At 44.4% G+C, this 22,772-nt stretch overlaps 2 protein-coding genes across 2 annotated transcripts; both read right to left on the reverse strand.

Annotated features, from left to right (window-relative positions):
- Positions 1 to 1,497: 1,497 nt before the first annotated feature.
- Positions 1,498 to 13,539, reverse strand: atp7b (ATPase copper transporting beta; the record flags this gene model as incomplete). The annotated part of the gene is made up of 21 exons (XM_083937985.1): positions 1,498 to 1,702; positions 1,817 to 1,919; positions 2,185 to 2,302; positions 2,376 to 2,579; positions 2,660 to 2,802; positions 2,891 to 3,031; positions 3,109 to 3,292; positions 3,433 to 3,615; positions 4,064 to 4,258; positions 4,400 to 4,534; positions 4,723 to 4,877; positions 5,033 to 5,160; positions 5,251 to 5,342; positions 5,519 to 5,752; positions 5,847 to 6,030; positions 6,156 to 6,262; positions 6,346 to 6,507; positions 6,603 to 6,766; positions 6,842 to 7,069; positions 8,686 to 9,448; positions 13,387 to 13,539. The coding sequence occupies 21 exons, from the start codon at positions 13,537 to 13,539 to the stop codon at positions 1,498 to 1,500; spliced, it is 3,981 nt and encodes a 1,326-aa protein (XP_083794111.1).
- Positions 13,540 to 14,357: 818 nt separating this feature from the next.
- On the reverse strand, positions 14,358 to 22,253 carry eed (embryonic ectoderm development). The gene is made up of 12 exons (XM_083937725.1): positions 22,125 to 22,253; positions 20,977 to 21,129; positions 20,378 to 20,470; positions 20,172 to 20,237; positions 19,532 to 19,657; positions 19,108 to 19,189; positions 17,874 to 17,965; positions 17,651 to 17,784; positions 17,439 to 17,544; positions 16,442 to 16,600; positions 16,211 to 16,284; positions 14,358 to 15,041 (listed from the first exon to the last, which is right to left on the reverse strand). Exons 1-12 carry the CDS (start codon positions 22,245 to 22,247, stop codon positions 14,915 to 14,917), a joined length of 1,335 nt encoding a protein of 444 aa, XP_083793851.1. The 5' UTR covers positions 22,248 to 22,253; the 3' UTR covers positions 14,358 to 14,914.
- Positions 22,254 to 22,772: the final 519 nt, after the last annotated feature.

Here is a 22,772-nt window from a genome sequence, read left to right on the forward strand (position 1 = left end):
TTGAACTTCTCCATCAATATTCCTCTTAAATCTCAAATTTGGTTCGTACAAAAGGAGCCCAACTTAACCTCCTGAGGCCAAAGCTTTTGTTTGGTGTCATTCATCTTTAACCGCTTGTCCCTGTCGGGGTCGTGGGGGGCTGGAGCCGATCCCAGCTGACATCGAGCGTGAGGCGGGGTCCACCCTGGACAGGACGCCAGTCTATCACAGGGCACATAGAGACGAACAGAGACAGACAACCATTCACACCTACGGGTGATTTAGAGTCATCAATGAACCGAACACCTGCACGTCTTTGGACTGTGGGAGGAAACCGGAGAACCCGGAGAAAACCCACGCAGACACAGGATTTGAACCAAGAACCCTCTCGCTGTGAGGCGACAGTGCTAACCACCACACCAACGTTTCACCCTTTAAGTGTCTTAGTTAGCGGATATTTTCTTAAACTCTGAACAGTAAAAAAATAACAGTATTTCAGGATGCATTTTTTAATTTCTCCAGCTATTTTGGGATTATAGGACCTGACGTGGACCATGTGTTTCTTTCCAAATCTTCCTCAAACTTTGGTTCCTCGTCATTTACTTTCACTTTGCATGAATGATAATAAAAGTTAATTATACTTCTTATTTAGAAGCGTTGAATATGAAAGGAAATAGCAGTTTATACGGCTCAAGTGACATTTCTCTCTTAGTGAAATGTTAAAAGCAGCAGCGTGGCAGGGAGCAGAAACACGTGTCTACAGTCAGTATTACAGAGCAGAAATGAAGAGACATTTGGCGTCGGCTCAGCAGGAAAAGCACAGGCTCACATCTGTTACTATTATTAATTACACACATGCTTCTTCTTCTTCTTCTTCTCTAAAAGAAGGTCTATTATGAGCTGAGAGCGAGACAATCGTCATATTACATCCCTAACGCCTTTATGCTCTGCTTTGTCCCTTTGATTAATGTAATCCATTAATTATCTTTGGCACGGCTCAAAATACATTTGAAAGAAAAGTCCAGAAGTCTGCTCTCCACTGTTTCCTCTTCTTCACGTGTGAAGCTTAAGGAATGAAACAGCAACATGTGAGAGTATTTGTTTCACAGCACAGAAACAGGTGCAAACACAAACACACACGTCCCACAAGAGGGCTCTTCCTCGCACAGTCTTTTTCCAAACAGTGTAGATTTACTTTAAGTTATGGTTATTGTAAAAGTGCATTTGTACAGCAGAGAGACACAACATATTACATATTGCAGGTTTGATTCATTTGTCACAATGCATAAAATGAGTAAAACAGGTCAGTAATGTCTTCATTTAAGTGTTAGCAGCTTGACTTTTAGACATGTTTCATGAGAGAGTGATAGAGCGCTGTGTCCTCTGTAAAGGTGAATGTGTCATGCCAAAATAAGTGCACAATTAGACTTTTATATTTACATAAATACACAAAAAATAGTACAGAATTCGTAAACACGAGGAGCAGAAAGTGTGTTAGTCCTACTTCCCTTTTTCCCTTTACAACACTTCTGAGTTCATGGACGGTCCCTGGCTGCGTGGGACGCCATCTCTTTGGCTCAGTTGCTCCCGAGCTCGGGTGGGGATAGCCGGGCTGCGCCGCTGGCCGTCCAGACCCAGATGTGTGCTGATCTGCGACGACCGAAGGCTCCTCATTTGGCCCAGCACTCGCACCTCGTACAGCTCCGCCGAGGTTTTCTTATACCTGGAGGAAACAAGGTGGTTATTACATCCACCTCCGATCTCGAGTGAGATGATGAAACGTCTAATGAAGAGAGGCCACAGCAAAGAAAATTCATACGATTAAATATGAACTCACATTCTCAGCAGTAAAGACGACAGGACCACTGAAACTGACGAGGCAGCCATCGCAGCAGAGCCCATCCAGGGTTGGAGCACCAGGCCGACAGGCATGAACACACCTGCAACACCTCGAACACGTCTCATTCCTGCATTTGACTCCATTTTCAAATCCCTCCCCCCAAACCCATATTTCCTTTCTTTTCTTTCTCTCCTCTCTTTGTTTGAATAAAGCATCCAACGAAAAGACGGCTCCCCTCACCCTTCATCTCTCCGGACCCATAATCCATCTCTCCTTCACCAGCTTGGCTCTCCCCCATCCTCAACAATAAACTATTCTAAATCTCTATCTTTTATTGGCTGGAGCTGGACTCTGAGCGCCCTCACCTGCAGCGATGGGTATTCCCAGAAGGTTGTAGATGAGAGCGAAGACAAAGTTGGTCCGTATCCTCCGCACCGTCTTCTTCGACAGCTCCACGCTGGCCACCACATCCAGCAGGTCGTTCTGCAGAGTGTAAAAACCCTCATTTTAAACCGGTTACTTCCACGCAGACTGTCTGTCGCAGTGTGTCACCTACTCGAATGAGGACGATGTCGGCCGCCTCGATGGCCACGTCTGTGCCTGTGCCGATGGCGATGCCGACATCTGCCCGAGCGAGGGCGGGCGAGTCATTGACGCCGTCCCCCACCATGGCCACTCGACGGCCTTGTTCCTGCAGCTCTTGCACTTTGGCCACCTTATGTGATGGCAGCACCTCTGCAAACACCTTTTTGATCCCCACCTGTGGTCACACAAACGTTTCATTTATTAATATACCGGTCTCAGGTGCCTCTTTAAGAATCCCTTATTCATGTGTCTTACCTGTGCAGCAATGGCTTTAGCTGTGCGCCTGTTGTCTCCTGTGATCATCACCACCTCGATGCCCATGCTGTTGAGCGTATGCACCGCTAACGCTGACTCTGCCTTCACCGTGTCTGCGATGGCAAACATGGCACACAGCACACCTGCAGACAACATAACACAGCATGCGGTGCGAGGTAAGAAAATAAACATTAAGGTTGTTTTGTTTCAGTTTGCAGGTTTTATCCTCACCATCGATAGCGACGAGGATAGCCGTCTGCCCTTTTGTCTCATGGCTGCACATGGCAGCATCAACGTCTGCTCCGATGTGGTGGCCGTTCCTCCGCATCCACTCTCGATTCCCTATCAGGACTGAATAAGACGAAGGCTCGCCTGGAAGACAGGACGTTTTGTAAAAAACAAGTGAAGCAACAGGTAAAGGTAACCTGGGACACTGAAGGTCCTCAGACCTGCAGGCGTGTCCTCGGCAGCAGACAGCAGGCTGCTTTCGTCTGTGGTGGCGCCCGGCAGCAGGAAGTGCTCTTCGTTCTGCTGCTGCACCAGATGTTCCACGTTGGAAACCCGGCAGCTGATCCCACACCCGGGCACGGCCTGGAAGTCCTGGCAGTAGCCCAGCAAGTCATAGCCCAGCTCCTGTTACGTGCACACAGACAGATGATCAAATTAAAGCTTTACAGATTATACAAACACAGAGTTGGAGATGTTAAGAAGACTTTGAAACTGCTGTAATCACAACACTGACACATGCACACAGATAGAAGCATCTCTCTCACCTCTTTGCAGTGTTTGGCGACCGCGATGCCCAGCGGGTGCTCGCTGCTGGCCTCTGCTGTGCCTACTACCGCCAGGATCTTCCTCAGGGGCATGCGAGCCATTTCCCACAGCACCAACACACGAGTCACCCGTGGGACGCCGTTTGTTATCGTACCGGTCTTATCGAACATCACCACGCTGATCTGAGGGAGCAGAAGCAGCAGAATCATGACTCCATCTTCTGTTTAATGTTTGTCATAGCCTTCCCAACACAAACTCTACTTATTTAGTTGTTATTCTTCAGCAGTTTGCTTCTTCACAGGTATGTTTGTCATCTCATAAATGCCCGGGGCACACTGTACGCATCTGTGAGATCATGAAAATACCTTTAAGATGTGCGACCTGCATCTGTAAACAATAACAATCCAGGTGTTTCCCCCTAAAGGAAGTGATGTAGGGAGTGTGGAGGTCACAAATGTGCATAAAAGTTTGAAAAAACCAATAGGTGTCTGAGTCTTTGGAGGGCAAATGTGCACAGAAAGTGTCGACCATAATACTTGGAGAAGTTATATTGTCAAAAAATCAAAGTTAGTAATAATAAAATCTATAAAAATGTAGATGTCAAATGAAGCAGGATGTAAAGAGCATTGCCTTGTGGGCCATCTCCAGCGGCTCGCCTCCTTTGATGAGGATCCCGTTCTGAGCTCCGACCCCTGTGCCCACCATGACAGCTGTCGGGGTCGCCAGCCCCAGAGAGCAGGGGCAGGCGATGGACAGAACTGTGATGGATGCCTGGAAGGCAAAGCGGACGATGACTTCGGCCTTGGAGATGTTCTGGTTGTAACCCTGGGAGGAAGATGGTAATATAAAAATATTCATGAAAGCTGCTTTCTTTTGTTTGCATAAGTTCAAGTTCAACTTCATTCATCCCGGAGAGTAATGAGAGTAATTCAATTCAGTAGGGAAAGCATTTGTGAGCGCACCTACCGGGAAGTTGTCCCTCACAATGTCAAAGTCGACAAACCCAATTGCCAGCCAGGCCCCGAGCGTCAGCAGAGAGACGATGATTATGAAGGGCACGAAGTAACCGCTGAGCCTGTCTGCAAACTGCTGGATGGGTGCCTGAGCAAACACAACAGACGAGTGTGAATACACATATTTTTGACTCCACTCCATTTATGTGGTTACTTTACAGATCGAGACTTCAGCTGATCAATTAAAGAGAGAGTTTCTGTTCCAGTGCTCCTGTCACGTCTGTTTTTGTTTAGTTTTTTAAATGTGAAAATGAGAAAGTTCAAACCGCCTCGTACCTTTGAGGTTTGGGCCTCTTCCACCAGTTTAACGATCTGAGACAGAGTTGTGTCTGCACCGACGTGTGTGGCCTCCACCAGAAGAGCACCGTGAGCGTTGATGGAGCCGGCAATCACCAAACTGCCCACCTTCTTACAGACGGGCATGGGCTCACCTGACACAGGCAGAAACACAGACCATGCGAGAAAGACGATAACGTATTTTTAAAGGCTGTAAAATCACATGTAATCTTCCTAATGGCTTGGATGTAACAGCAGCTAATGAATCTCTTAAAATAAATATCAAATAGCTCTCCGGCAGTTCTCCGACCTGTGATCAAGGACTCGTCTGCCATAGAGCTTCCCTCGATCACCTTTCCATCGACGGGGAACTTTCCTCCCGGGGCGACTTTCACGATGTCACCCCGCTGGACCAGCTCCACCACCACCTGCTCCTCACTCAAGAAATGCAAAAGCATATTTTAAATTCATACAAATTAGTACACTTTGAAAGGCTTTTGGACAACATTCATCTTGTGTGTGTCTCACCTGATGATGGAGTGGTCGCGTCCCAAAGTGACCACCGTGGCGTCCGTGGCTTGAAGGGACATTAATTTGGCCAACGCCTCGGAGGTCTTACTCTGCAGATTAAAAGTACAATGAATTACAGCCGAAAGTAAAGTAATTACACTTTTACTGAAGTCAAATTATTATATACTACAATGCTGTTCAAGTTTCCAAGTTTTAAAACAGCACCAAAAGAAATGTTATACAACATTTATGTGAGAATCATGAAACAAGTACATGTTGTTTCTACTTTTGCAACGTGCTCCAGCCATCGACCCAGCGCGATGAACACAAACAGCATGGGCGGAGTGTCGAAAAAGGTGATGGGGCTCTGGCTGGCTCGCTCCGCCATGGCTACGACAAGGACCACGCAGGAGTAGATGTAGGCGATAGAGGTGGCTAACACGATCAGCACGTCCATGTTGGCCGTGCGGTGTTTTAACGAGCGATAAGCCTGGACGTAGAAGTACCGGCCTCCAAAGATCTGGAGGGAGGAAAAAGAGGCTTGGTGCATGAATGTATGTTTGATTAAAGGCCTCATACTTTGTGAATGCATCATGCTCTTAAAAGACCCTTACCTGCACAGGTGTACAGAGCAGGAAGAAGGCCAGGTTTAAGAGGGAGAGGCCGGGCAGCAGGTTCTGCTCCTCGGGCATGGAGCCTCCGTGTTCCTGGTGCTGGCTGTCCATCACCATCATGTAGATCATGAGGCCCATGACGGGCAGGCCGAAGACAAGGCTGAGCAGAAACGAGTTCTTCCACCTGGAGAGGAACCAGAAATGTGTCAAATTATGGAAAGAAGATGCCACAGAAATCACCTTTGTTTCCTTTTTTTACCTTTGCACTGATTTCTATTGATTTACATGTTTATGTTTGTCATTTTCCACAAGTTTGAGGACAATCTTAAACCAGATACTTGCTGTTTGATTTCTTCTGTGTGATCCAGGTTGTTTTTAAAGCCCGCCTTCACCAGACCGGCCTCGAAACCCAGACTCTAGAATGAGAAACATGAAAAAGTGCATAAATAGTGACATCAACAGGGGAGGAGGTTTGAAATGTAATGTAAGTGATTATTACCTGGATGATCTTGATAATATCTCGAGCTCCGAGCACATCTGGGTCAAACTGGATCTGGGCTTTTTTGGTTGCCAGAGCGACGGAGGCCTCGAGGATCCCTTTGGTTGAGGTGAGCTTGGACTCGATGTTGTGCACACATGATGCACATGTCATGCCTGTTATCTGCAGGTAATAATGGTTTAAATACGCGACTTACTGTGGTATTTTGGGAGGATAACACATATGCAAATTCATTTTATTCCTCTCAACTGACTCACAGTGAGGTCCAGTTTGCCGTGTGTCACTGCATTGTCCTCTATCACCTTGGCGCCAAAGCCCAAGTCCTCTATGAGCTGACTTACAGCGGCAGCGCTCGTGACTCCCGAATCATATCTCACCTCCGCCTTTCCAGCCATGAGCGACACCAACACCGAGACGATTCCTACAAGTCAAAGTAAAACATTACAAGATGTAAAGTAACACTCGTAATGCACAAAAGCACCCGAGCTGGCTTTACCCTTGTGTTTGCTCAGGTTCCTCTCAATGTTGGCGACGCAGGAGGCACAGGTCATTCCCATTACGCGAATGAAGCATTTTTGGACTTTGATCTCACTTCCAGAGGTTCCCTGTGATCCAGTGCCATTGCTGACTCCCGTCTTATTGGACGATTGCACGTCAGAGAGTTGGGAAAGTTCAGCGCTAAGAGGCCTGGACTTTTCATGACGCGGGATGATCTTTGCAGGTTCTGCAGAGGAAGAGGAACAAAATCATTGGCGGCACGATGCTTAAAGGTGCAGGATAGATACTGCAGTTGTTGCAGTATTTCCTCTTTCTAATCTTTTATACTTCTACTTCAGTAGATTTCAGAGCAATGTATCAATTCTTTTTACTTCGCTGCATTTACTTGACAGCAGAACTGAAGCCGTTGCATATATATGTATGCTCTCGTCATTTTTACCTCACAGAGCACAGGAGTTGCCGGTCTACTGCTGCCTCGATCAGTCAGTCAGTTAGTGTGTGTGATTGTGTGACTTTGGGGTTTCAAGAGGTTGCAACACTAAAGTAAAAACTAAGAAAGTAACCGCAGCAGTAGAGCAGCAACCAGGTAAACTTCCAACCAACCAACATATAATATATAACTTCTAAGCAAGCTTTGAGTTGTGACCTTAATGCAAGTGCAAGCCAGACGCTGCACCTTTCTCTGCTTTAGAGCTAAAGAAAAAAGAAAGTGTGACCTTGACGGTTAAAAGTGAAAAAACCGAACATGAAAGAATCTACTCATAATCGGCCCGAGTTAATTCCACGTTTTGGCAAGCTGTTCCCGTCATTTAATCCAACAAGAAAGCCGTGAGAGCCCTCCATGTCTAGGACTCGAGAGCATACTTGTCTGGTTTCCACGGTAACCGGTGGCGGAGATGAAGATGAGGTGCACTGGAAAGAATTTAATTAAAAGCATTTTTCGCTCATGCAGCTTTTTTTTTACACACAAATCCAACAACATTGATGAACAGGTTCTGGATATAAATGATGTTCTCCTGAATTCAATTCAATTCAGTTTTATCTATATTGCCAAATCATAACCAAAGTTATCTCAGGACACTTTGCAGAGCAGGTAAAGACCACACTCTATGACGTATTCATGATTTACAGAGATCCAACAAGACGAAAACCTTCACTATAACGGACAGGAACGTCAGACAGACCCAGCTCTGTGGAGGACGGACATCTGTCTGCACCGGAGAGAGGAAGAGAAGGAGAGAGAGAGAGAGAAAAGACGGACAGATGGACAGACAGACAGACAGACCCATCTCTGTGGAGGACGCACATCTGTCGTGACTTGAATGCATCTTAGCATGTCCTGCACAAAAATTCATGGGTGGGATGACAAACGTAGTTTCATGACAACAACACGTGTTGGTCAAGGGCATCAAACAACGGGAGAAAAAAACGTTCAATATTACTTTTATGCCAAAAACCAACTCTTCTTCTGGGAAAGATGAAGATGAAGAGCTCAGGTGTGGATTTTATTGTGACAGGATAAAAATCCCACATTCAATAACAAGTTGTGTTCACTTCACTGTATTTTATTTACTTTATGTTTTTTTTCATTATTCATTATTAACTCTCAGTGATCAATCTGCTCATCTAACTCTAAGAATACGTGGGAGAGTTCACTACACAGTCTTCAAGACCAGAAGGAAATACACCTCAGAGGCTGAAAGAGAGGGCGCCAACGAGGACCGGCGAGAGATTCGCTCCACCCACCCTCGCCTAAACCAAACGGAGTATTTCCTGTAAGTGAGATTGTGTCTGTATGCTCCAGATTAACCAACAGAACTATGAGAAAACATTTCTCCCTACCTTCAAGTGACGCGTCAAAGCCCATGTCTTCGACAGCTGCCCTAAGCTGCTCCGGCTCCGTCAGGCTGGGGTCAAAGGTTATCCGTCCCTTTTCCTCCTCCAGTGACACCGCTATGGACCGCACTCCCGTCACCTGAGAGATCATCCCTTCTATGGACTGCACGCACGAGTTGCACGTCATCCCCCTGATCCAAAGGGTTACAGTAGAGGTCGAGGCGTCCCTCTGCCAGTAGCTTATATCACGTCCAGGTGGATCATCAGCTAATAACGCGGCACCAAAACCCATGTCCTCGATCCTGTCTCTCAGCTCCTGTTGTGTGACTACAACAGGTTGATACACAATCAGCGCTGCAGCGTCTTGAAGGGACACCTGAATGTGTGAAACCCCAGGTAGAGGACCAATGCGTCCCTCGATGGACTGCACACAGGACTGGCAGTGCATGCCGTCCACGCTGATGTGCACTGCTGACTCCACATTGAATCCCACGCTCTGGAGCTCCAGGGAGATCTCTTTGGTTGTGATAGCTGAGGTATCATAGTCCACTTTGGCCAAGCTGCTGGGTAAAGACACGCTGACAGCAAAAACCCCACTCAGGCTGCAGATTCTGCTCTCGATAGCTCGGGCCTGGTGCTCAGCAGCGAGTCCCAGGAGCTTAAAAGTTGCACTGGAGGCAGTTTTTGGCGGAGGGCTGAGCTCGCTCTGACTCCCGTACTCATAGGCCAAGTTGTCAAGGCCTCGTTGCTGGATGTCAGGGCCATTCTCCTGAAATTAGAAAGAGATGAAATGAAAATGACAGGAGTGAGTTCCCCCTATCAAAGAGCATCTTAAGGTCACATCGTCTATAGGCTGTGGTGGCTCAGGAACAAAGACAGAGACACTTTTCATTTCCTGTTCCATCAATGTAAGCTTCCCTTTGCTTTCTTTGTCTCTCTTCATCCTCAGGGCACGAAATACAGGTGGAACCGATTCAACGAGTCAACAAGCGTTCAAACTGGGACTCAACGAGCCCCAGTCGACCCCATTCAGCCTATACGTGTTCCTCAAATCCCAACAGTTAATAAGCAACTGCTGCAATTTTGAATTATAGCTTTGAGATTGTGGGGGATTAAAGTACGTTTCATGTTTCTGTAGCAATGTAATAATAAAGACATTGACACTATATTGACCTTTATTTTGAAATATAGGCGTCACATCCTCTTAGACCCAATGGTGTGAATGATTTTCATGCTGTTCATGTTTTTCTTTTTTCTGTTTTTGGACAAAATATATGTTTTCTTCCCATTTATGCTGTTTTTTTCTTTAATTTTTTACAACTTTTACATAAAAATAAATCAATTTTGAGAAATGCCTGGAAATAATCAAATATAATTTAGGTAAATAGTCATTTTTCAAACCAAACGAGGCAAAATAAACACATAAATAACATAAAATCATGACTATAAAAGCCTCATCCAGGATTCAAAAACTCCTAGCTGCTTATTTTGTATTGAGACACAATAAAAACACCTTTGTGTTGACAGTGAGATGTTATATCTTGAGGGTTAAGCTTTATTGGCAAAGCAGCCCAGTAGATTTAACCTCCCTGTACATCAGCACAGCAAAGCCACTTTTACTTTCTGCGTTTGCTCCACGCTGTTCTGCAGGAGGTGGCTGAATTAGGTGGTGAATTCACTTTAAACACTTAAACACCACTTGACACGTTCACTCCTGTCATAAGATGGGAAGAAAGTCCAGCATTTTTTGTGCTGGGGGCCTAAAAACCACATGACTCGCCCTTCACCTAAGCCTCCCAACGTGACTCTGCTTAAAGTCAGTGGTCTCTGGCTCCTCACACGACTGGAGTCAAGCCCCGTTTTGGCGAGGGGAAAAAACTGAAACGGCCATTTTCAAAGGGGTTTGTTGACCTCTGACCTCAAGATATGTGACTAAAAGTGTGAGTCTGTGGATCTGCACTTCACTGTGCGACTGCTGCGGTGTGTCCAAGGGAGATAAAAAGTACATTAACGCAACAACTTTGGGTAAACATTATTATTTAACTACAGCCCCAGGTTAGAGGGTTACTTTTAAACACTTTACAGCATCAGATCTCTGAGAATCTCTTTCACAGCCAATCAAAATTGTCTCCCTAATTAAATCTTTAAAGGCACAGTAAATGACGCAGTACAGTGACTACAGATCTGTCCCCACGTGACAAACATGTTGACTTCTGGGTTCACGAGTGCCGTTCAACCGCTCAAAGGTCAACGGATCACACAGACAAACATTTCCCAGAAACATCAACAGCTCTACGGCGACGCTACTGTGTTTGTGGTTTGTCGATCTTGTACATGAGGGGGAAAATACTCTTTGCATTCTCACATACGTGCAGTTCCTCTGGGTGACGTCTCGAGGGTTAAAGGGGGTCCAATGAGGTCCAAAACACATCAGAGACTCATCTAACTCTGCTCTACATGTATGCCTCTTTACATGTATGCCTCTTTACATGTATGCCTCTTTGCATTCTCTTTACATGTATGCCTCTTTACATGTATGCCTCTTTACATGTATGCCTCTTTACATGTATGCCTCTTTACATGTATGCCTCTTTACATGTATGCCTCTTTACATGTATGCCTCTTTACATGTATGCCTCTTTACATGTATGCCTCTTTACATGTATGCCTCTTTACATTCTCTTTACATGTATGCCTCTTTGCATTCTCACATACATGCAGTTCCTCTGGGTGACGTCTCGAGGGTTAAAGGCTGCAGTGCACGTACTGTACAAAGGAGTCGACATAGAGCTTACAGGCGTCAGTGAGGCCCGATCTTGGGATCAGTGTCAGCTCGTGGGAACCTGAGGGGGTCCAGTGAGGTCCCAAACAGATCAGAGACTCGTCTGACTCTGCTCTACATGTGGCATTTTAGGCATTTAAGATAACACACATAATCAAACACTGAGGTTAATGTGAATGAATCATTTATATTGTTACTAATGCTGCTGGATCATCACCTGCTGCATATTTCAAACACTGTATTCAACTGTGCATCACAGTGTGGCAAAATATGCAACGAAAGTGAAGAAGCCCATGAGAAAGATTAGAGTTCATTAGTGTTCCCTGCATCACCTCAGCTTGTCTTCGTGCTCTTAACTGTGCAGAGCAGCAAACAGACTTAAACAGCATTCATCTCTATCATTACTATATTTGCAGTCAATAACTCTGAGGAGCTGCATCGTGACGTCCTGCCGCCACACGACCCCGTCTGAACCTTTCTTTGGCAGCTACACATGAATATGATCCTGCATGTGTCACTCAATCAACTGCTTTGAATTGGATGCATAAACCGTTATCTGTGGTATTTACTCAGTGGAGGAGGGATACAACAATACATTACAATGCAACCTCCAATATTATTTTGGTCACTTGAATGCAGCATAAAGGTTTCTGCTGGTTTATATAGACTGACCCTTATTAAGTTGGACTTTTTCTATTTAAAATGACGTCTTGAAGTCTTTATCAACCTCATATTGACTGAGTTTTCTGTTAAAACTTCCATTACGACAAAGTTCTTTCACACTTTGTGTCCAGAACTTGGACTAAAAAGGAGGCGGCTTGGCTCCTTCCTCTCGAGCCTAAACACGCTGCTAATGCAACTGTGGCAACACTCAGCGTGTGTGTTTGGTTACACTCATGGTGTCGTCCTGAACCCGTCCAGATGCAATGACTGTGCATGACTACGTTACACTCATTTGGCTTTTGTCCAGAGCACACACAGTAAGTGCATTCAACCTGCGAAGCAACTCGAGCTGTGACGTTACAGATGAAACATGAGCATAATCACAACTTCGTTCACCTTCTGACAATCAGACGTTTGTCCAACGCAGACATCAAATCATCTCACACACATATGGAGTGTGTACTTGGCACGACCAAGAGGCATTGCTTTGATTTGGATTAGTTCAAAAGGCCTGAAGAGGTAAAACTATCCGGTATTTCAAAATAGGAAATATAGAGTCAAATAAAAGTGTAGAGAGAGAGTGTGTGTAGAGAGGATGACTCAAAGAGTCTGTACTTTCACTTTACTCAAGTATTCCCATGTCATGCTCCTTTATGCTTCCACTCTTCTACATTTTAGAGGAAAATATTGTACTTTTTACTTCATTAAATGTGTTATATTGTTAGCAGCAACTTCACAGATTAAGATTTTACAGTCAAATTAACACTTTATATGCTAAAAAGCCATAATATCTGGATTAAAGCAGCCTTTTCCGCTGTCAATCAACTAATGTTTCAGTGGCGAAGGAGTTATTCACACTCTTTACTCAAGAAAAAGTAAAAGTAGGTACAAGTCTTACACTTAAAACGTCACTTTATTTATTTAAGTTGGAGCAATACTGCAATAAATACTTAGGTACAAGTCACTTTAATGGCCAAACATGCTTTAAGTATGAAGTTGGAACACTTAAGGCAGGAAACCTGATTTTATTACTGATGCATTCACGTGTTTTCGGCGTTTAGAGTACTGTCCTCTACCTAATCTACAGAGCACATCATATTTTATGAACCTTTTAATGTGAAATGTTAATTTTCAAAGTGACCTGTAGCTGAAGCTGGCGGAAAAGTTCAGTGTTTCCATGTGAAGTGTTGTGGAGCAGCAGTGGAAACACTCATGTAAAGTACAAACGTGCGTGTCCCATCCTCGTCTGTCCGGAGGCCTACCTTGGACCGTGGCGCGCAGTGTGTCGTGCAGCCGCCGGCGCCACCACAGGTGCAGTCCGGCTGACATTCAACCATGCAGATCTGCTCCGCTGCGCCCTGCGACGACCCGAAGACATACTTGGAGAGGTTTTTAGGCGACTTTGGTGAGAACATGTTCGCGCTGACTCTCGGTGCCGTGTGTCTTATCTTCACCAATCAAAGTGGAGGGGCGAAAGTCCGCGGTGCGCGCTCAGAGCCGTTCCCTGGAGATAAGAGGCGCGCGGCACAGCGCAGCGCAGCCCGTGCCCGTGCGCACTCCGACCAAACGTCATTGCTGTTTGGGGTGTTGAGCTTTGGAGCTGGAGGTTTTTGATCAGAGGCGGTTCATGAGAAGGTGGGACTTCAGGAACCCTTCAGTATTACCCCAACAGACCTTCCACAAGGCCTTAAAAGATCTGTGATCCTCATTAAACTGTGGTACAGAAATAAACCGAGGTTTCTGTAGAAAACCTTTTAGACCTTTTATTATAGGGGGATTTAAACTCAAAGCCAGTTCACTTGATGGGTTTTATTTAAATATAAATGGCAGTTTTGTTTAATTTTCCTTCTCCATATTTGAGAGACAGAGGCTTAAAACACAGTGTAACCCAATCCAAACACACTAAAGTGAGCTCTGATCTGCTCATGCTCCATCCATGTGCAGAGTTCAGGTAAACAACAACAAACATGTTGGGACTGTTTCCATCAGTGGGACGTTCAAGTGTCCTGGGTGGAGCCGAGGTGGTGGGAGGCTGCAGACCGTGCTGCAGATCCCTGTCACACTGTAGGCAACGGCGTGTTACAACGTACCCCCATCCAAACACGTTTCCACGGTCAAAGGTCAATAAATGCAGAAACTGACTCTGGAGTTTATATTTACAAAATACATTTTATTGAGTACTCAAAGCCTCCAACGTGTGTTTGAGTGGAGAGGGGAGAGAGGGGAGGGGGCATGAAAGCAAACATGAGTTCCAACTAAAACATGTAAAGGAATAAAAGGAGAAAAGCTTCATTTCTTTTGTGTGAAACAAGGAATTTAAAATGTGGCACACTGCAAAGAAAACTCATCTTTGGTCATTTGATCGGTTGTGTCTTAAAAGCTTATTCCTCCAAAATAAAAGATGATTCCACTTGTTTAGCTTTTGATTCATTCATCAACAATGAGGCTGCATAGACATCTAGAAGGCACTCTGCTAACGTTAAATACTCCCCTACACGCTGAGATTACGACTCCTTAACGTTGAAATTTATCATCTAGGATTTGGGAAACCTTTTCTTTACTGGTGTTTTGTTGGATTTCCTGCCAACAAACAAACAAACAAACAAACAAACAGGAAAACAACAGGAATCATCTCATCCATCTTTCTTTTTTTAAAGGAAATGCTCCATTTTCAGACCACACCTGTGATTAAATGTTCAAACGGATTTCTTGCAGCGTCGATGTGCACGACAGGTCGGGGGGGATGTGAATCGACAGGGATCAAAAGTCCTTCTGCGGGGCTAGAAGCATTCAGCGCTGTCGGTCCCAGCGCCAGATTGAAGCGTCGTCGCACACGGCTATCAAAATGCTGCTGTCGCGGCTGAAGCTGGTTTGCCGGATGGCCGATGTGCATTTGGGGAGGGTCAGTGTGGTGCACCTGCAGACCAGAGAGGAGCGGCATTCAGGTTAGGTGTTTCTTACACGAGACGTTTACACACACGGGAAAATCTACACATGCTGATGCAATCTAATCAATGAGCAGGCGTCTCTCACACACACACACACACACACACACACACACACACACACACACACACACACACACACACACACACACACACACACACACACACACACACACACACACACACACACACACACACACACACACACACACACACACACACACACACACACACACACACACACACACACACACACACACACACACACACACACACACACACACACACACACACACACACACACACACACACACACACACACACACACACACACACACACACACACACACACACACACACACACACACACACACACACACACACACACGGTAGAAGGAAGTTTCCCAGCATGCACCAGCTCTGGGTGCTGTTGTGTGGCAGTGCTTCACAGCTCCGCCTACACACCTGACACACACTTTCACGTCACCGTCTGCACGCAGATTTCCCCCCCAAAGACGCCACGTCTAAACACGGAATAAAAAGCGAGAAAGCAACGCCACTTTTGCGTTTCCTTTCTAGACCAGAAGATTTTAGACCCTCAATCGGCATTCTTTGGGTTAATCATGAGACGTTAAAAACCAAACCATTATCCACTTATGACAGAATCCGTTCACAAGGCTGTGAAAGACATTTGAAAATCTAGGACCAGATTAATTTACGTTTCATCAAATTAAGAAAATCCCATTCCCAGTTTCCCTTTTACGTGACATTTGTCATGAACTTGAAATTTGTGTGGATCAGTTACAACATGACAACCGACAATGCAATCTGACACACATGCAAAGAAGAAGCTGCATGAGTAACAGATTTCAGTGCATTTGCTTCACAAATCAACAAACATAAAGCTCAGATATCCCCATCTGACTCTCCCTCAGGAGCTTCACCAAACTAGTATTTCGGTTATTTTGTCCACACCCTTTATATCAACCAAGTTAAAACTCAATTGAAGCCTACGCCGTCATTCCACTCATGTTTTTGGAGACTATGATTATCGGTGACAGGAGGAGTGTCCTGGCTGTCAACGAGGGCTTAACCCCTGCCTCTCTGTTCAGTTTGAAACCCTCTCGTCTTGTGCACTTACTTTGCTTTGTGTGGGTCTTCCACTTCAAGGTCCCACACGTAAAGCTTCCCCACCTGGTTTCCCAGAGCCAGCATCTGTAAATCAGCGTCACGGGAGACAAAAATATCAGATCTCAGCTGCACTTTTAGGACCAAGACTGTGGCTGGAAATACGCAATAAATGCATAAACTTGCAGGTCAAATCAAATGTGTTGTATTTTTAGTCCAAAAAAAGAATAAAATGTGAAATTACTTTCTGCCAGAAGTCCATGGAGAAGCGCATGTACCAAATGTCACACTGGCTGTAATCGAAGCGTCCCAGAATCGTCACGTTTGACTCGTTGGGTTTAATGTGATCGATGTCGTCCTCCATCTTCCCTGGTTTCCAGCAGACGATGGCGTTTTCACAGGACTGCAGCGGGACGGGAGAGGGAAACAGGGAAGATACGCAAAGAGGACGTTATTAAATCGTTTTCAATCCACCACTGTTATGTTTTAATTTAACCAAAAAATGTGAATTTCAGGAGAGAACATATTTAAGAGTTGTCTCAGACAGTATTCTGACTCTGCACACTTTATTGTGTAAGATTGGATTTAATTAGTTTTGTTACGCCCCAGTCTAGGGGGACTAGGACACGACATGAAAGAGCCCCATCTTCCCCAAGTCCCAAGTGGCCACAAACAATGGCTTGGTTGAATACTAAGAAATAGACACAAAAAGAACAAAAGATAATGAGATATATAAGCTGAGCTGTAGGCTTCAGGGTGGACTGAGGCCAAAACAACAAACAAAAGGTTCCTGTCTAGGAAATAATAAACCTTACCGAACCAAATTAAGAAGAAACAAACGACACAAGATTTACCTCCCGAACTAAATAAACAGGAAACAACAATGTCAACAAAAGTGACAGTCCAGCCCTACTACTCAAAGAAACTGAAACTACTCAAAAGGACGACAAAGCTGAGCTGAAGTGCGGCCTGTGCGGAGATGAGGAGGATGAGGAACACCTGCTGCCGTCAGACGTCGGCCATCTTGGCTCTTTATAAACCGGGTAGTTTTTTTTAGCATGCAGCAAATCAAGAGCCAGGGCCTGGAACCACTCCAGCGTTCATGACACACACCTCTTTGCATCAATGATTAGAAGCAGAAAAAAAAAAACAGGGCACACACACACACTGGCTAAAAAATAACAGTTGCCAAAAGTCAGTTTTTCTGTTAGCATATATAGTTACGCTCCGCACGGACTTGCCTTGGAAAGAATAAGATCCCCCAGCCACCGCACACAGTCCACGTAGTTTCTGTGGATGTCTCGGGTCGAGAAGTCGGGGAAGTGAATTTTTTGTGAGACGAAAGGCCTGAAGAAAACACACACACACACACACAAAATGAAGCCATGAAAACTGAAGATGTGAGTGCCTTGTGAAGTGAACCCTGTTAAAAACGTGTCAACTTGTGTTCTACCTGTTGGTCTTTGACGGGTTGTACTCGTAGGACCCACGGATGGCTTTCTGCATTCTCTCTGAATTGATTCGCCAGAGTTTTAAGGAGTGATCCATCCCACAGGACATGATCTTTTCCCCCAGAAGATCAAAATCCTGCAAAAACAATAAGAATAATTGAACTCCAGGTATCATATTGTTTGAGGCTCATCACCACAGGGGGGCTGATTTAACCAGATACTCACAGCACTTAGGACTTCATCTCGATGACCTTCCACGCCACCGAATATGGCCACTAGTGTGTCCGTCTGTATGTTCCAGAGACGAAGGGCGTGATCTGAGGAGACGAGTCGGGTCACAAACTAATAAATAATCTTTTTTAATCAACACAGGGATCATACGCCATTCCAAGGTCAATCCAAGCACTTTCAAGGTCCCTTTCCAAGCTTTTCCAGCACCTCATTGAAGATGATTATTTACCTTTTAAAAGAGACGTAATTATGTTTTAAAGAATTTAAATTGTGTTTCGTAAAACCAGAAGAATAAGAAACTTAATTACACTCAAACCTTGAAAACACAACATTAAAATTCAAGCATTTTCAAGGATTTCAAGCACCCGGACAAACTCTGTAACAATCATTAACATTTAACTCCTCAGGAGTCGATAAAAAAGTACTTTAGTTCATCTCATCTCAGCGCCAACCGCTTATTCAGGGGGGTCGCGGCGTGCAGCAGCTTTTATTTATTTTTAATTCATGTATAATTTTATATCTGTATCATTAATAATGTTTTTTATTTATTTATAACTCTTTAAAATATGATGTTATCATTATTATATCCATTTAAATGCCATTGTAAGTGTTGAATGTGGAAAATAGTAGATAAACAATTGAAGAAAACATTTGTGGTCAAACAAACGAGCACAGATGTGTCCAACAACTCGACATTAAACACGTGTTTTAACGCATCCTTTCATCAAAGGTGAACTCTTCACTAACTAATGTGTCACTGGCAGCGTTGGTCATGACGGTGCAGCAGCGTTAGCAGCTGATTTAAGTGAGCGACACCTCCTTTACGTTGGTCCAACAGTGAGTATCACGATGCCCTTTAAGCCCGGCGAGGCGAGGACAGGAGGGATGTTCTGGGCACCTACGTGGTGTGACTTTAACAACTGGAAAATCACGACGTGTGCCATCGTTCACCTGATTAAATAAAAGATTAAACTTCACATGACCCTGAGCGAGCAGGTCCTGCGGTGTGCTTTTCCCTGGACCACGAGACGAAGAAGCACCTGACTGTCACATTGTCATAAAAATATGTTTTACTTTATAGACGTGCTGATGCACAAAGAAGGAAGTAACGCTGATGAGAGAGGACTTTTTAGTGTTGAGATGAGGCTATAAAGCCATCAGAGTTGATTCTTCTCTGTGTCATAGTTTAATCACATTATTATTACTGTTGAAAGTTTATTATTTGTACCTTTGCTGACAGACAGGAGTAGATTTGGATCCCTGGGATGAAACTTGAGCTCGTTGATGGCATTTCCGTGACCTACATAATGCTGGAAATGCACGATAAAAAGGTTGTAATTTCATAAACTCTTGATATGACATCAATCTGAACTTGGGGAACATGTACTGAAAACACAGGCAGTCAAATTGAGACAAAACCACATTGAAAATGGCTCAAACTGACAGCAATATTGCACACGGCTCAGCAAAAACAAGCCAAGGCATCTCCTATTCTCCGTCATCCTGCTTTAAACATCTGTGATGCGCTGTTGGCTACAGTTCTGTTCACTAAATGCATCTTTAATTCATTTACTTTTAAAAGAAAGCATGTATAAGATGTAAAGAAATGTCAAAAAGAGTCTGTTAGCTATGAGGGGACACGTCCGCTTTACCTTGATACACTGCATCGTGATGTGGTTGATCACCCGAATGATGCCGCGGGAGCCGGCGACAGCCAGGAGAGGATGGCTTGTGTTGGTGTCGTAGGTCCAGGCACACGTATAGAAGTTTTCGTCCGCCTTAACGCGTTTAGTCAAGGAACTTAAAACAAAAAACTGATATGATATTTGAACTAGACCAGAGCGTCCATCCATGGTTGGGATCTTAAGCAGTGACCCTGACTGTAGGAGCCATTTAGCATGTTTATTTATACTTTTCTAATTCATATAGTTGTGTATGTATTGTCTTTATAGTCAGCATTTGATCAATCGATGGTAGCATGTACATAATCTATCAGTCTATGAGTGCAGAGGTCAGGTGATGTTAATCAGGGGTTTGAAGGTCACGGGTGAACAGGAAGTTCTTACTTTAAACACAAACGAAAGCACGAAGCGCAACTACTGTGGATCACTTTGCGTTAACGTTGATCTGACCTTCAAGGTAATACATTTCTGTCTGTAACCATCATCATTAAGCAATAAACGGCACCAGATACACGCCAAGAACAAGGGAAAATATTGGAAGATTTGAATTTAATCCACCGTCACATTAAATACTCAGTTTGCGAAGCATCTCAAACGAGTGAAAGGATACGTCTGCGTCGACATAAGACTGCAGGAGTCTCATTTCTCCCTGAGAGTGACATTCATACAGAGTTACCTGGGGAAGACAAGACAGGAACAAGTCAACAAATGAAAAGAACACATGTGTGTGACCTCTACATTCAAGTGTATACTAGCTTAAGCCACAGAACATGCAATAGAAATGATTGCTCACTCAAATGCTTCATCACGACTCACCCTGTTACTCCCAACTGTTGCAAACACCAGCGGGTCGCCCTCCTTGCTGTGCCAATTAAACTGGACGCCAAACAGCGGCTGGCCGTGGTCCTCCTGCAGAAATCATTGTGTCATTATAATCCGAATCCATCGGGTGAAATGAATACAAATCACATGGTCTGGCTCAACGGAAGAACAGTGATGGACCTGTCACGTGGCCGGATGTCAGGCTACGTTACCGATCCGTTCCCCTTCACAACGGCTTCTGTGATAACGGTTTATTAAGCTTCTGTATGAGCGACATACAGCTGGCAACAGTCTGTGTTATTAACAAGTTCCCTTCTGAGGCTATTTTGCACAGGCACAGTCGCTGCATCCAGAGCTTAGCGCCACCCAAGATGAACGTGAATCGTTTAAAGGCGTTTTTATCCCAGAGTGTATATGTGGGGTCGCCAGACCTGTGGCAAAGCGAGACAACAAGTCACCTGACACATGGTGGCAATTTAATCGTGCGATACTCCTATAAAAATCAGTTCAACAGCAGTTTATAAGCAGACGTTTGCCTCGGTAATATCTGGATGCATCCGTATGTCTGACACAGGAGACGGTAACACACTCACCCTCATGCTGTTGACACATTTAAAAGAATATCGGCACTTCTTGGACTTCCACTTGCCCTTGCCCCAGCTCTTTCTGCCCGGGGCGTTGGCAGTGTTGGTGGGCGTGTCTGGGCGCTCTGCGTTGGTCCCACTCTCAACACTGACAGCATCGTCCTGCAAATGCAAAAAGAGATGCAGGTGATGTGGAGACATATTTAAGATGTCTCTCGCGGAAATAACAGTATGCTAAGTACAAACAACCAACATTAATCCCAATGTAAAGGTAACAGACCCTGTTATTCTGCATAATTAGGCTTACAATAGTATGCATTACATCAATGGTGTCATGTTACTGTGCTGCTTATAAAACACATTTTGGTAGTTTAAATCTGTTGACAGGACGTAACACTGACAACATCATCCTGCAAATGGAAAACGATGCAGGCGATGTGTAGACATATTTTAAATGTATGCTGCGGAAATGTCAGTTATCAATGTCTGTTGATAACCATGTCAGTGCACAAAGTATAAACATCCACTCTTTATCCTTTCCCAGCTAAACCATCATTTTAATTCACTTTTTTAGATGATTGTGACAAGCAACAGTACAAGCAGACCATGTTATTATGCATTATACAGCATACAACAATCTGCATTACATTGCTTTGTACATAATTGTGTTGCAGGCAAATGCTATAAGCCACTTTTTGTAGTTTAAATCTGGAGGTAGGATGTAAACAACATTTGCAAGAGACTAAAGAGGCTCTGATGCTGTTTGTCTCCTGTGATGGCGATAACAATAACATTATTTGAATCATCTCTAGGAGCTTAATCCAACAGCTACACACCACAACCCACGTTCACACCAATGCATTTACATTAGCTGCTCGTGCTCAGGCTAATCTTGGGTTACACGTGAAAGACTGCAGTCTGAGCGTAAAGACAATGTTTATAACGCACATACACATCAAAACAAACTAAGTGGGGATGAAGTTAGATATGTGTAGTGTGTTTTGGACACATTAAAGTGGTGAATAGCTAATAGCATCACAGCTAAATGACATGTAGCCGGCACACAGGAACAAAGCGGCTACTTTAGCACGATGCTAACCCTCTAGGACGCATTTTTGGGTCGTTTGTAATAAAATAAAAACGGTTCCGCTGCTTACATTCTCGTCTCCGGATAAATCGGGGTTACTGTTCTCGTCACTGCTTAGTTTCTGTTTTTTCGCCGGTATTTCTTTTCCCGCTTGAGAGGAGGGGGACTCGGACATGTTCTTATTTTCCCTCATTTTGGCTCAAACTCCGCCTCTTCCGCCTTCGTCACCGCGGGGGCTGCTGGGTAACGTAGTTCCACTCGCTCGGGTTGTAGTTTATGGATTTCCACAGCCTTTAAACCACTGAAAACAGTCTCAAAGCGGTTATATTGACTCACTGGACCGTATTCATCTGCTGGCATGGACTTTAATGCATTTTCATGCGGCAAATTCAGCCCCAATTGATTTGTTTGGTTCATTCAAATCAGGTTTTTTACTTTTACACTCGCTTTTCTTAGTGGGTTTTATGGAACGAGGCCCAAGGAGGCCACAAGACGACAATCTGCTCCACTAATCTGCATTATAGCCTCTCAGCAACATTTTACTGTATCAACAGTCTGATATTATTTTGTCTGACTACTTGTCCTTTTCTTGATTCACACTTTATTTACTCACATCAGTTATTTGTCCATTTCTTCTGTCCCTTATTATAGACCTGTTTTTATTTTAACTATAAAAAATTAGGTTTTTAAAAGATTCTTTTTGGGGCAGTTTTCAAGC

This window comes from Echiichthys vipera, assembly GCF_963691815.1.
Source record: "Echiichthys vipera genome assembly, chromosome: 23".
In the NCBI taxonomy this organism is placed as follows: Eukaryota; Metazoa; Chordata; class Actinopteri; order Perciformes; family Trachinidae; genus Echiichthys; species Echiichthys vipera.